Here is a 13,301-nt window from a genome sequence, read left to right on the forward strand (position 1 = left end):
TTCATCTATTTAATTATCCAATGATTGTACGTTGGCTAATAGGACCGATTGTAAAGGCAGATTACCCACTCGCCATTGGATCCTTACAAGGCATCCAGACCTACGTCCTTGGATATCTCCGTCTCTTTCTCCTGCGCATGACGGGGATGAGGGCCCTATCGGGCATCAGAAGTAACTCCTTTGTGTCCGACTCATTAAAGAAAAAAAATCTTCTTCCAGTACGGGGTGAGTAATCGCTGTTCTGATATCCAGAAGCTCTTTTTGGTCATAAGAGATGGTGGCAGAAACATCATGTACAAAATAAGTTATAAATAACGTGAAAACACATCACAATTGGTTAGGGGACTGTAAAACGGCAGACACCTCCTCCGAAGTCAGTGATTGCTTTGCAGTGCTTGCAGTTTACCCCTGAATCCTTCCAAACAACTCATTATTGAATTTGTGATTTCCAACTTGCAATGTTTATGTCCAATGGCCGATGAGCACCGATCCGTTTTATCTATAATTTCTCTTCATATGACAAGGATTTGCCAGTAGATTGTTGACTTGATTCATAATGATGACTTCTAGCTAAGATTTTGAAAGCACGATGTTGACATGATCAGTCTAATCAAAGCTACTGTAGATAATGTATTTTGACGTCATTTTATCTGTGGGCAATGACCTTGAGCCTTCTTGGATGGGCACTTCTAATGTAACTCTATGGTAGTACCCAGGGGGCTTGAATTGTTGAGCTCTCCCCGTAGATTTTACGGTGACGTTGTGTCCCCATGAGTGAGTCCCATAGGGCAGCGCACAATTGGCCCAGCATTGTCCGGGTTAGGGGAGGGGCCTTTACTTTGCTCATCGTGCTCTAGCGACTCCTTGTGGTGGGCCGGGCGCCTGCAGGTTGACTTCAGTCGTCAGTTGAATGGTGTTTCCTCTGACACATTGGTGCAGCTAGTTCCGGGTTAAGCGGGTGGGTGTTAAGGAGTGCAGTTTGGTGGGTCATGTTTCGGAGGACGCATGACTCGACCTTCGCCTCTCCCAATCCCGTTGGGGAGTTATACGATGAGACAAAAATCATAATTAAAATTGGGAGAAAAAGGAGGTAAAATTCAACAAAAAAGAACACTGAGCCAATCACAGCGCAACTGGAGAACACTGTGAACCCCTATTTTCTGCTGGCTGCCCCACTACCACAGAAAGCACTGAGCTAGGCTGAAACACCTTCCTTTTGGAGCTGCTATACTCAAGAAAGCAAAAAAGAGATCATGTTTGTATGCAGCTTTATTAACTTGATTTCTTGAAAATAAAATACATTTTTACAGTGTTTGCAAACTGATATGTGACACATATTAATTCCAAAATAACATGCAAAACAGGTAGGGTGTTCAAAACATTACGGGTCACCACTGCCTATTTCGATGTTTCCCATTAACTTTCAGGTTTTGACAGAAGCTTCAAACAGTTGAAAATACAATAATTTTGGTTATTGAAAAGATACACTACATGACCAAAAGTATGTGGACACCTGCTCGTCGAACATCTCATTACAAAATCATGTGCATTAATATAGAGTTGGTCCCCCCCTTTGCTGCTATAACAGCCTCCACTCTCCTGGGAAGGCTTTCCACTAGATGTTGGAACATTGCTGCAGGGACTTGTTTCCATTCAGCCAAAAGTGCATTAGTGAGGTTGGGCACTGATGTTGGGCGATTAGGCCTGGCTCACAGTCGGCTTTCCAATTCATCCCAAAGGTGTTCAATGGGGTTGAGGTCAGGGCTCGGTGCAGGCCAGTCAAGTTCTTCTACACCGATCTCAACAAACCATTTCTGTATGTACATCCCTTTGTGCACAGGGACATTGTCATGCTGAAACAGTAAAGGGCCTTCCCCAAACTGTTGCCACAAAGTTGGAACCACTGAATCATCTAGAATGTCATTGTATGCTGTAGCATAAGATTTCCCTTGACTGGAAATAAGAGGCCTAGCCCGAACCATGAAAAACAGCCACAGACCATTATTTTTCCTCAAACTTTAAAGTCGGCACTATACATTGGGGCAGGTAGCGCTCTCCTGGCATCCACCAAACCCTGTTGAGTCTGTCGGACTACCAGATGCTGAAGAATGATTCATCATTCCAAAGAACTCATTTCCACTGCTCTAGAGTCCAATGGCGGCTTTACACCCATAAAGCTGACGTTTGGCATTTGGAACACGGTAATGAGTGTTGCAACCGAGGACAAGCAATTTTTCTATGCTTCAGCACTCAGTGGTCCAGTTCTGTGAACATGTGGCCTACCACTTCACGGCTGAGCCATTGTTGCTCCTAGATGTTTCCACTTCACAATAACAGCACTTACAGTTTACAGGGGCAGCACTAGCAGGGCAGAAATTAAAACTGATTTGTTGGTAAGGTAGAATCCTATGACGGTGCCACATTGAAAGTCACTGAGCTCTTCAGTAAGGCCATTCTACTGCCAATGTTTGTCTATGGAGATTGCAAGGCTGTGTGTTCGATTTTATAAACCCGTCCGCAACGGGTGTGGCTGAAATAGCCGAATCCACTCATTTGAAGGGGTGTCCACATACTTTTACATATATATTGTATTTCACAGCAGTTTAGATGGTACAATGATTCTCAACACTATGCATTGTTTTGTCAAACGGAAATTAGGTTAACTTATAATTTTAGCAACCAAGACAATTGTGGAGCGACTTATGCGTATTGCACGTTTATATTTAAGTAATTTAGCAGACGCTCTTATTCAGAGCAATTAGCGTTAAGTGCTTTGCTCAAGGGCATCTGGGATGCGAACCAGCGACCTTTCAGTTACTGGTCCAACGCAGTAACCGCTAGGCTACCTGTCAACTCTTAATAAAACAATGATTAGCTTAAAGCTTCATTTTTTACCACCGATGTATTGAGTGATCGTGCTGTGAAATCAAAACAACTTAACCCAATTTGCCATCCTGAACTCACAGCAGCTTAACTCACTTAACACTGAGCAGCAACAGGCCATCAACGGCACCTCCACACAGTCCAAACCCATATCCAAGGGTTACAACGGCAAAAACCAGCCTCTGCCCCAATAAATCCCAGCGAGAGGCAATGAAATACGAGGAAACACCATTGACATGGCCAGATGCTGGTACCCACCAAGCCCAACCAGAGGAAACGCTACCTGGCCTCACAGCAAGGGGTGATGGACTGCTTGGGGCTGTTCAAGGGACACTTGGAGTAGTGGTGCCATTACACACCACCACATCTAGGTGGGGCGGTTATCAAACTAATAATTCTGGTTCTGTGCAGCACTTTCTCTATCCTGCAGATGGCATTGCTGTCTCAGAGTTGGTGTAATTGCACTAAAATTGTAGCTCTACTCATCTAGGAACATCCCTCCCTAACTGATAACCAAAACAAAATCCTGATACTGACAAGATTATATTTTAAATTGATGTATCGCATTGAGTACATAAAAAAATAATTGTAACTTCTCAAATCTACTAACAGAGCTTAAAAGCAATACCATTTGACTTCAAAAGGCACTTATCTCAAGACAGTTCAAGTTCTCTAGATGTGCATCCTTGTAAGACCTTGAGGGAAGATAGCCGTGTATTGCTATTAGGCTACCAGAAGGAGTTGATGAGCATCAAATACATACATAAAACAAAACCTATGGAAGCAACCAGAAGGTGATAGGCAAAGATAATGAACTGTTGAGGGACAGTTCACAAGATGTTAGTAAAAACAATACTTCACTATTAGGAAAATGTTAAAAATGTATAACAGAACAATAATGACACATTGGATAATCTCTTGCTACTCATTACCAACTAATATCAACTTGCAATGATCTCTGTGAAAAAAAAAAAAAAAACACTTTTACACAATTTGAAAGAAAACTTGTTCTGCTCCATGACCATACAGTAAATGTGTATGTTTAGGCAAGACTAAGATGGGGTTTGGTGTTACACTATAGGCTAGGATATTCTGCTTGTGGTAAGTAATATTGTGCAACCAATACCCCATAATACCCTGTGATTTGAAGAGACATATTAAAGCCCAGTAATAGACAGTAATTTGACAACTCCCTGTGTGTCTACAAATGTGAATATTTACAAAAGCCACATGGAAACTCCACTATTGCCTTAGAATCTTATAATGTAGGGTCATTGTTCATTGAGCCCCACTGCAATGGTTAGGCCTAAACACAATGTTTTCACAGTGATGGTCCGGACTACACTTCCCTAACAATCCTTCACTTCCAAATCTGTTTTACAAGTTCCTCCACGGTGATAGTATTCACAATCACCGGTCTCAGTCCACAGTTCAACACACTGCATTAAAATGAATCCAACTTTGACATACCAGAGAAATATATTTACTCGCTACTAATGGATAAACCCTTTGGTAGATGGCAGCCTCACACAGATGTCCCTGCTATTTGTTTGATACTCCAGATCAGATTCCTCCTCTTGAGACTGGTACACAAATGTGGGCTACAATGCTTTCCAATCTAAACTAATAGATGACTGTCTGTAACCTGGGTCCATTGTTGGTGTCAGCCTGAGGGATGATTGGCCCCCATAGGGCCCAGGGAATTTTCCCCCAGGCCGTGCTCAGTCTTCCCCTAACCTACTGGGGTAGCCTACTCCGGTCAGCAGCCTCCAGCTCCACCCGCGACATGAATCTCCTGGCAAGCCGCCGACTGTCGTAGCTCAGCTCGGTTGTGTAGATGGTGCGAGCGTGCTTGGGGTAGACGATGGTGGTGCTCTGGAAGCGCTGGGCCCGTTGGCGAGGCTGGAAGTCCAGCTGGGTCTTGTAGTGTCTCCAGGTGCTGTGAGGGACAGCCAGGACCATCTGGCTGCAGTTCTCCAGACCCAGGCCTCTGGGCTGCATGGCCATGTCATGGATAAAGTGACGCTCTGAGTCATAGTGGACAGACGACGTGTATCTAGGAATGACAACATTTGGGCAAGTGTCAATTCACTTCATGTTCAGCTAGATAGTTTTAGAAGTGGCAACGTTTGATCTGTGGTCCACCACATTTGTTTAATGGTATTTATACAAATAGTGGACAGCACACAGTGGAATGCTAAGACAATTTCAAAAATCACACTCATAGCCTACATGCAGTAACTCACAACAGCATACCGTATTTCCTTGGTCAGTAGTGGATCAAGTTCTATGCCCTCCCCGTAGGACAAGGTGTGCAGCTGAGGCACAGATCCAATCGATAAAATGGGAACCTGCAAGAATAGTCAGCACTAACATAAGGAGCAAATAATTGGTAGACGTCGTGAACATGATTGGCTTGGACTATTGACCCAATTTACTACTGACATGACCCAGATTCACTATGGGCCATGCAGGGAAACGCATTCAGAGGCTATATACTTCGGAAACTATGTTGAAACTTAGCCTTACAATTTCATAACAGGATGTTCGCAGTTAATGTAACACGTGCGACAACCTACGTACCAAGGATGACCCTCTGCTCTCGTCTTCAGACACCGGGCTTATGGCACCTTTATCCCTGCAGTCAGGTAACAGCCAGTGGCTCGGACTGGGGCTGGGGGGTAGTCCGGAGTCCGGGCTGTCAAGTCCCCGCTCGGCTTTGCAGCTCATATCCAATGGGTCGTTGTCACATACATTCAGCAAGTTTAGTCTGCCCACCATTGCTTTACAAAAAAGTCCTTAAAAACAAGATGAACGAGCCGCTCCCAAACAAGATTTTAGCCTACTGCGCGATGAGTTTTCAGAACTGTAGTTAAACTTTATTTCCAACTCATAGAGGTGTCCTTCCTTGAATGTAATCGATCCTCCACGTCGAGTAACTTCCCAATGACCAATCAACTCTGCCGACGGCAATTGGCTTGCATCAACCTCTAATTCTTGGCTACGGTTTACGACTGTCGCGCGTCTAAACAAAATATCTTACTATTTTACAGCATGCTATTTAAATCCTTCATAAGTCAACGAACATTTTTCAAATTCATTCTGTTTTGCGTCTAAACAAAATATCTTACTATTTTACAGCATGCTATTTAAATCCTTCATAAGTCAACGAACATTTCTAAAATTCATTCTGTTTTGCCCTTCGAAATAAGAGATTCAACATACATCGTTGTGGCTTTGAAGTTGACAAAATAGTGAACACAAGCTACGTGTCACAGGCACTGACGTTAAAAAAAGAACACAGGAGAAGGCACAGCGCATTGTCCTGTCTATCTGTCTTCAAATGTCTATATCGGTCTTAAAATGTCTCTCCCTTCAAAGGGTTTCATTGTTTTTGCAGTGAACTAGAGGAAAGGAAACGCCTTTTAAAACGCCCGCTCACGGCTGATTGGAGAGGAAACATGAAAGGCAACAAAACATGGGAACTCTCGTTCTAGCCTCCCCCCCTGAAAAAAAATACCCTTGTCGAAGTTTAACCTCAACTGGACCTATTCATTGGGCCGATTCTGTTGCAAGACGTTTCTTTTAACGTGATCGACATTAATTTGTCCAATAGACACTCTTGTTTTTCTTGGACAAATGATTACACCCCTGGACTAGGATAGAGATAGGCGTGTGATACATTTAAAAAAGAAAAGAAAAACATGATAGCAAACTATTTGTTTTATATATAACTAGGCAAGTGAGTTAAGAAAAAAATCGTATTTACAATGACTGCCTACACCGGCTAAACACGAACGACGCTGAGCCAATTGTGCGCCACCCCATGGGCCTCCTAATCACAGCTGGTTGTGATACAGCTTGGTTTCGAACCAGGGTGTCTGTAGTGACTCCTCTAGTACTAAGATGTAGTTTTTTTTACACCCCCTGGAGCCCTCGCATTAGTTACCATTACAGTAGCCTATTACTCTGACAACACAAAGTAACGTGTTTTTCTTCTTATGAACTGAAGGCAGGAATGTGTACATCAAAAGCATAATAGCATGAATAGATTATACATACATGTATTAATTTGTAGGACTATTGGGAGGGGATAATAAGGCTTTCCTAGGATGAAATCCAACACGAATCGTTCAAGTCCCGGGTACAATGATTTACAATAGCTACTTGACCATACACACATTATTCAAACCCCATCCTTATTCTCCTGCTACACCACCAAATTATAAATGTTCCTGTATATATGAACCGATTCAAAAGACCACTGATCCAGAGTGTTTGCTATTAAATGCAATAACTACTTTATCTGAAGCAGGTAACAGTAGAAATAATTAGATCAATGACAGTATTTAAAGGAACTGTGTTCCTTATATTATATTATAGTTCTCCACTAGCATCACTGTGCTAACTTCTGTGTAATTCCCTGTCTAACAGAGGAACTCATATGTTCACTGTTGAACACGGATATATTACACACAATTATATAGTTTTCTATTTATGATGTATTGTCTAAACCTTTTTATTTTCTGTTATTCCAGGACCCTGTGTTTGACAGGCCTAGATTACCTGTCAATCATAATTCAAATTTGCCAGAAGATACCAACCCTAACAAGAACATAGAAGGGCTTGAGGATTGTCCCACCAGCCTGTCTTCAAATTTCGCTACCTTCAAAGGGTTTCATTGTTTTGCAGTGAAATAGAGGAAAGGAAACACTCCCTCACAGCTGATTGGAGAGGAAACATGAAAGGCAACAAAACTAAACATGGGAACTCCCCTTCGCCTCCCCCTGGAAAAAAATACCCCTGTAAAAGTTTAACCTCAACTGGGCCTATTCATTAGGCTGATTCTGTTGCAAAATGTTTCTTAAACAGGAGCAAACTGAACGTAACGGGGAGGAATCTACCTGAATTCGTCCAAAATAAACTATTGTTTTTGTTTGGACTAATGAATACACCTCTGGACTAGGCTAGAGAGAGATGTGGGTTTACACTGAGCTGCACTGAGGTCGGAACACAATCATGGTTTCATTAAGACACCGTGGAGCCGGCACGAGATATGGGTCGGAAAACATACCTCAATGCAGGGATGGGATACGCCACTGTACTCCAAATTGTACCTTTAGTTGCACTGATCCATCGAAAAGATTGAAATGCAAATAGTTTTCCCAGAAAAAGTCAATTTTTGTCCTCATGCTAGATAACAGTAGCCAGTGCAGTCACTTGAACAACAAAGGAGCTAATTGGCTGGTACTGCCATTCCAAAATGTCTGAGGTGTACAGTGGCATATCCCATCCCTGCATTGAGGTACGTTTTCCAACCCATATCTTGCGCCAGCTCCACGGTGTCTTGATGTAACCATGATTGCATTCCAACCCCAGTGCAGCACAGTGTAAACAAGCGTAACGGTAGGGTCCTATCTTCTGGAAAGTTTTCCTTATGATTGACAGGCAATCTAGGACTGTCAGTGTCAAACACAGGGGCCTGGAATAACAGAAAATAAAATAAAAAATGTTTAGACAATATATCCACAACATTGAACACATGAGTTCCTTGTTATAACGTACTGACAGAGACTGTCTCCTGTCTAATTGAGGAGACATGACATCCCAAGATCCCCTCTGTCCCAGACCTGGGGCCTTAAGAACCTGGAGACAGCAATGCATGGTGAGATGCGGTCCATCCACCCAGAGACTGTTCCCGTTGTGAAGGGAAACTAGAAACATACACAAACTCCTAAATAACTGCATCCTCCACTTGAACAGGGAACTAAGAGAAACAATAAAATACAACAGACTGGAGAGGTGGAGAACAATGACATTTTGAAAACATTAGGAGAACATTCTGAAAATGTTAGCTTCAAACACATTGAAGTTCCTTGTTCTCAGTCTGGGACTGGGAGGATAGGTGCCAAAGCGGCAACAAATTGCTCCTAAAGCCATTTTTAATTAGTAGCTCTTGATTCTGTCTTAAGTGCAAACACATTTTGCTAAAATGCATAGTGTGTGTATGATATAGTCCACATTTAACAACATTTACAAAGCTTGGTTATTTAGTGTCATAAAAAGAGAAGCAGAAAAGAAATACAGAAGTAAATGAGTCATAAGTGCGAACAGCTCTGCAGCTGAGGACATGTCTTCATAATCCGACAGTTTACTTTGAAATCATGAGGTTCATATTAATGCTCCTAACAAAAATGAAACAATCATGTCTTTACTCTGCCTGCAATTCTCTGTTATGATTAAACAGAGCAGGAACAAGTATTCAAGATTAATTACTGGAATATTTTGTGTGTGGTATGGTGATGTGTGTGAGTGCAAGTGTGTGTGTCCACTCAGAGTCTCTTCTTGATGAGCTTCTCCAGTTTGCGTATGCGCGAGTTCTCCTGCTCGGGGGTGGGGGTGCTGAAGGAGAGAGAGGGGCCTCCATCGGTCCCTGAGGGTGGAGTGGGTAACCTCTGTCTGAAGAGCTCCAACATGCTGCTTTGCTCACTGCGCTTCAACCCCTACACACACACACACACACACACACACACACACACACACACACACACACACACACGAGAACATCAGTTATTGCAAGAGGAAACAAGACAACAGAGGAAGTAGGAGATAACCGTTGAAAACAGGTGACATCATTGAGACAAAACAAGTGGACCCAATCGAAGTGGCCCTTACCTTCATATCCAGAGTTTTCTGGAAGGTCTCTGGGTTCCCGTCAGCAAGGAGCTTGATATAGTTATCCACAAACACCACAGAGGGTTCATGGGGGGCCATGACCACCTGTAGAGGGGGGAGGGGTAGAGACATCAGTGTTGCTCAAACATTCACATCTCAATACTGAAGTGCAGCGTGTTTTTTGTAGATCCCCCGTTCACAAGAGCCTTGATGGGACGACCAACTCCCAGCAGACTCATAAACTGATTCATAAACTCTGTGTGTATGCATGTGCGCGATAAGTGTGTGTGTGTGGCCTGTAAGAACAAACAGGCCCCAGAGTTAGTCCACTATCAGACCAGACAGTGTGCAAGTAGTTAAAGCTTCAAACAAAGCCCCAACATTACACTCACTGCATCCAAAATTGCATTATATTCCCCACATAGTGCACTACTTTTGACAAGAGCCCTATTGGCTTAGCATTGAGACTGATTGAAGTTGCTTGCTACAGAGCGAGCAGAAAACATGGTTAATTAACTTCTTCGAGATAGGGGGCGCGCTTTTAATTTTTGGATAAAAAACATTCCCGTTTTAAACAAGATATTTTGTCACGAAAAGATGCTCGACTATGCATGTAATTTACAGCTTTGGAAAGAAAAAACTCTGACGTTTCCAAAACTGCAAAGATATTATCTGTGAGTGCCCCAGAACTAATGCTACAGGCGAAACCAAGATTAAATTTCATACAGGAAATGGTCCAGATTTTGAATGCCCTGTGCTCCAATGTCTCCTTATATGGCTGTGAATGCGCCAGGAATGAGCCTGCACTTTCTGTCTGTATTCTGTATTTGTAGGCATATCATTGGAAGATTGACCATAAGAGACTACATTTACCAGGTGTCCGCCCGGTGTCCTCCGTCGAAAATATTGCGTAATCTCCAGCTCCATGCGCGTTCCAAAAAAGTCAACTGCCACAAATGATTTATCATCGATAGATATGTGAAAAACACCTTGAGGATTGATTCTAAACAACGTTTGCCATGTTTGTCGATATTATGGAGTTAATTTGGAAAAAAGTTTGCGTTGTAATGACTTAATTTTCGTTTTTTTTCTTACCCAAACGTGATGAAGAAAACGGAGCGATTTGTCTACACAAATAAACTTTTTGGAAAAACTGAACATTTGCTATCTAACAGAGTCTCCTCATTGAAAACATCTGAAGTTCTTCAAAGGTAAATGATTTTATTTGAATGCTTTTCTTGTTTTTGTGAAAATGTTGCATGCTGAATGCCAGGCTTAATGCTATGCTAGGCTATCAATACTGTTACACAAATGCTTGTTTAGCTATGGTTCAAAAGCATATTTTGAAAATCTGAGATGACAGTGTTGTTAACAAAAGGCTAAGCTTGAGAGCTAATATATTTATTTCATTTCATTTGCGATTTTCATTAATAGTTAACGTTGCGTTATGGTAATGAGCTTGAGGCTGTATTCACAATCCCGGATCAGGGATGGCTAGAATCAAGAGGTTAACAGGTCCCACTGAATAATTCTTTAAAAAAAAAATCGTAACCCTTCAAAAGCTAATTTTCTCCACCTAAAACATTTCTCCCTCACCCACACACCAATATCCAAGCCCTCCCGCCCTCTCTCTGTGCCTAAGGGGTGTGGGCAAAAATACATAAGAGAGCGAAACCAGAGAGAGATACAGAGAGGAGCGACAGGACATGGAACGCTGTGGATTGTCTGGAATTTGAGGTTCCTTCCCCTCTGGTCAGAGTGATTTATTAAGCAACTGTCCTGGAGGGAGGCCCAGGGAAAGCCTGGAGGGACTGTGTTGTAGTTAGCTCGTAAAAACTAGAGAAAGAAATGGAGGGAGAAGGGGAGAGTGAGAGGAAAAAAAACATCCATGCTAAAAGGAGGTGGGTGGAGGGGTGTTGAAGCCTTTCCACTCCCTCCCAAGAAGAAAGCTCTGGTGGTGGGGAAGAGGGCTGGGGTGGGTGGATAGAAGGCTGGAGAGCATGGAAAAAAACACATCTCACAGGCCAACGAGGGCTAACTGAGCTAGAGACAGAAACAACCTACAGACAGACTAACCAGAACAGGTCTACACATTATACTCAAGACAGCCTAACCTACTTTACTACATAGTCATCATCACCATAACTTTTACTTTGTTCTAGGGTTGTCCCAGACAACAACAAAAAACCTTGATTGACTAAGAGTCAACTGCTCTTTGGACCGATTGGTAGACATATTAAGATGTGTATTTTTTCATATAATGACACATCCTATGTGTTTTAATCAAATCAACTATATTCACTGAGCTTGACTGATGCTTTAAGCACACTCTTTGATTAAATTAATTAAGACACACAAATGACTAGAGGGAGTCCGACCAGCAACTGATTTGACTGTGCCGGGCTGGGCTCAGACTTGCTGCGCTGTGTATTATTATTATGTTTTAAAGATAGCGAGTGACTAAAACAAGCACCCATTGTCTCACTCTCCTCTCTGCTGCAGTAACCACCACACAACATCAACAGTGTTCATCACGCTGCCCGTGTTGCTGAAGCTGCAACATAATTACAGCCATTTCTGACTGAAAAGTTATTTTACCGAAATCCTTAATTTTATTAGGAAAAACATTCCCTATTCCCTCCACCCTTGCTCTCTTTAGGTGACATCGCATACACGTGACCAAAGCCCCATTCACACTGGACTAGTATTAGTAGAGAACGTTGGTTATGTAATTATTACTCCAGAATGTCCGTTATTACAGAGAACTATTCTGACCGAATTTGTTTTTTTCCAAACTGCCCCCTGTAATTGTTTTTTTTTTTAAATTACATTTTCAGTTATGATGGAAGCCTGGAGGTTTTCATTCTAGGCATGACGATACCGTATTACAACATGTTCAGGTGATGGGCCCACAGTGATGACTCTTATTTCTTTACATTTTTATTTAATCTTTATTTAACCAGGTAGGCTAGTTGAGAACAAGTTCTCATTTACAACTGCGACCTGACCAATGAGCTGAGATAAGGAGCCAGTGGGTTTGGCAACAAATATGTAGTGAGGGCCAGCCAACGAGAGCATACAGGTTGCAGTGGTGGGTAGCATATGGGGCTTTGGTGCCAAAAGGGATGACACTGTGATGGACTATATCGAATTTTCTGAGTAGTGTTGGAGGCTATTTTGTAAATGACATCGCCGAAGTCAAGGATCGGTAGGATAGTCAGTTTTACTAGGGTATGTTTGGCAGCATGAGTGAAGGAGGCTTTGTTGCAAAATAGGAAGACAATTCTAGATTTAATTTTGGATTGGAGATGCTTAATGTGAACCTTATACCACCCACCACTGCGACCTGTGTGCTCTAGTCGGCTGGCCCTTGCCACATATTTGTCGCCAGACCCACTGGCTCCAGGTCATCTATAAGTCTATGCTAGGTAAAGCTCCGCCTTTTCTCAGTTCACTGGTCACGATAACACCCACCCGTAGCACACGTTCCAGCAGGTATATCTCACTGATCACCCCTAAAGCAAACACCTCATTTGGCCGCCTTTCCTTCCAGTTCTCTGCTGCCAGTGACTGGAACGAATTCCAAAAATCACTGAAGTTGGAGACTATTTCCCTCACCAACTTTAAATATCAACTATCTGAGCAGCTAACCGATCGCTGCAGCTGTACATAGTCCATCTGTAAATAGCCCACCCAACGACCTCATCCCCATATTGTTATTTTTTGTTGTTGTTGCACCCCAG

General features: G+C 42.6%; 2 protein-coding genes across 3 annotated transcripts in view; both read right to left on the reverse strand.

Annotated features, from left to right (window-relative positions):
• Window positions 1-3,413: 3,413 nt before the first annotated feature.
• LOC112246896 (refilin-B) lies at window positions 3,414-6,681 on the reverse strand. Its single transcript, XM_024415493.2, has 3 exons — window positions 5,467-6,681; window positions 5,140-5,234; window positions 3,414-4,939 (listed from the first exon to the last, which is right to left on the reverse strand). Exons 1-3 carry the CDS (start codon window positions 5,662-5,664, stop codon window positions 4,621-4,623), a joined length of 612 nt encoding a protein of 203 aa, XP_024271261.1. The 5' UTR covers window positions 5,665-6,681; the 3' UTR covers window positions 3,414-4,620.
• Window positions 6,682-7,160: 479 nt separating this feature from the next.
• LOC112246895 (vacuolar protein sorting-associated protein 53 homolog) overlaps window positions 7,161-13,301 on the reverse strand; it is a 31,501-nt gene continuing 25,360 nt past the window's right edge. For both annotated transcript variants that reach the window (XM_024415491.2, XM_024415492.2), the window contains 2 exons: window positions 9,559-9,663; window positions 7,161-9,386 (listed from right to left, as the gene is read on the reverse strand). In XM_024415491.2, the coding sequence (XP_024271259.1) occupies window positions 9,216-9,386; window positions 9,559-9,663 (276 nt within the window). In that variant the 3' untranslated portion in view covers window positions 7,161-9,215. The remainder of the gene's footprint in view (window positions 9,387-9,558; window positions 9,664-13,301) is intronic.

This window comes from Oncorhynchus tshawytscha, linkage group LG13 (assembly GCF_018296145.1).
Source record: "Oncorhynchus tshawytscha isolate Ot180627B linkage group LG13, Otsh_v2.0, whole genome shotgun sequence".
Lineage (NCBI taxonomy): Eukaryota > Metazoa > Chordata > Actinopteri > Salmoniformes > Salmonidae > Oncorhynchus > Oncorhynchus tshawytscha.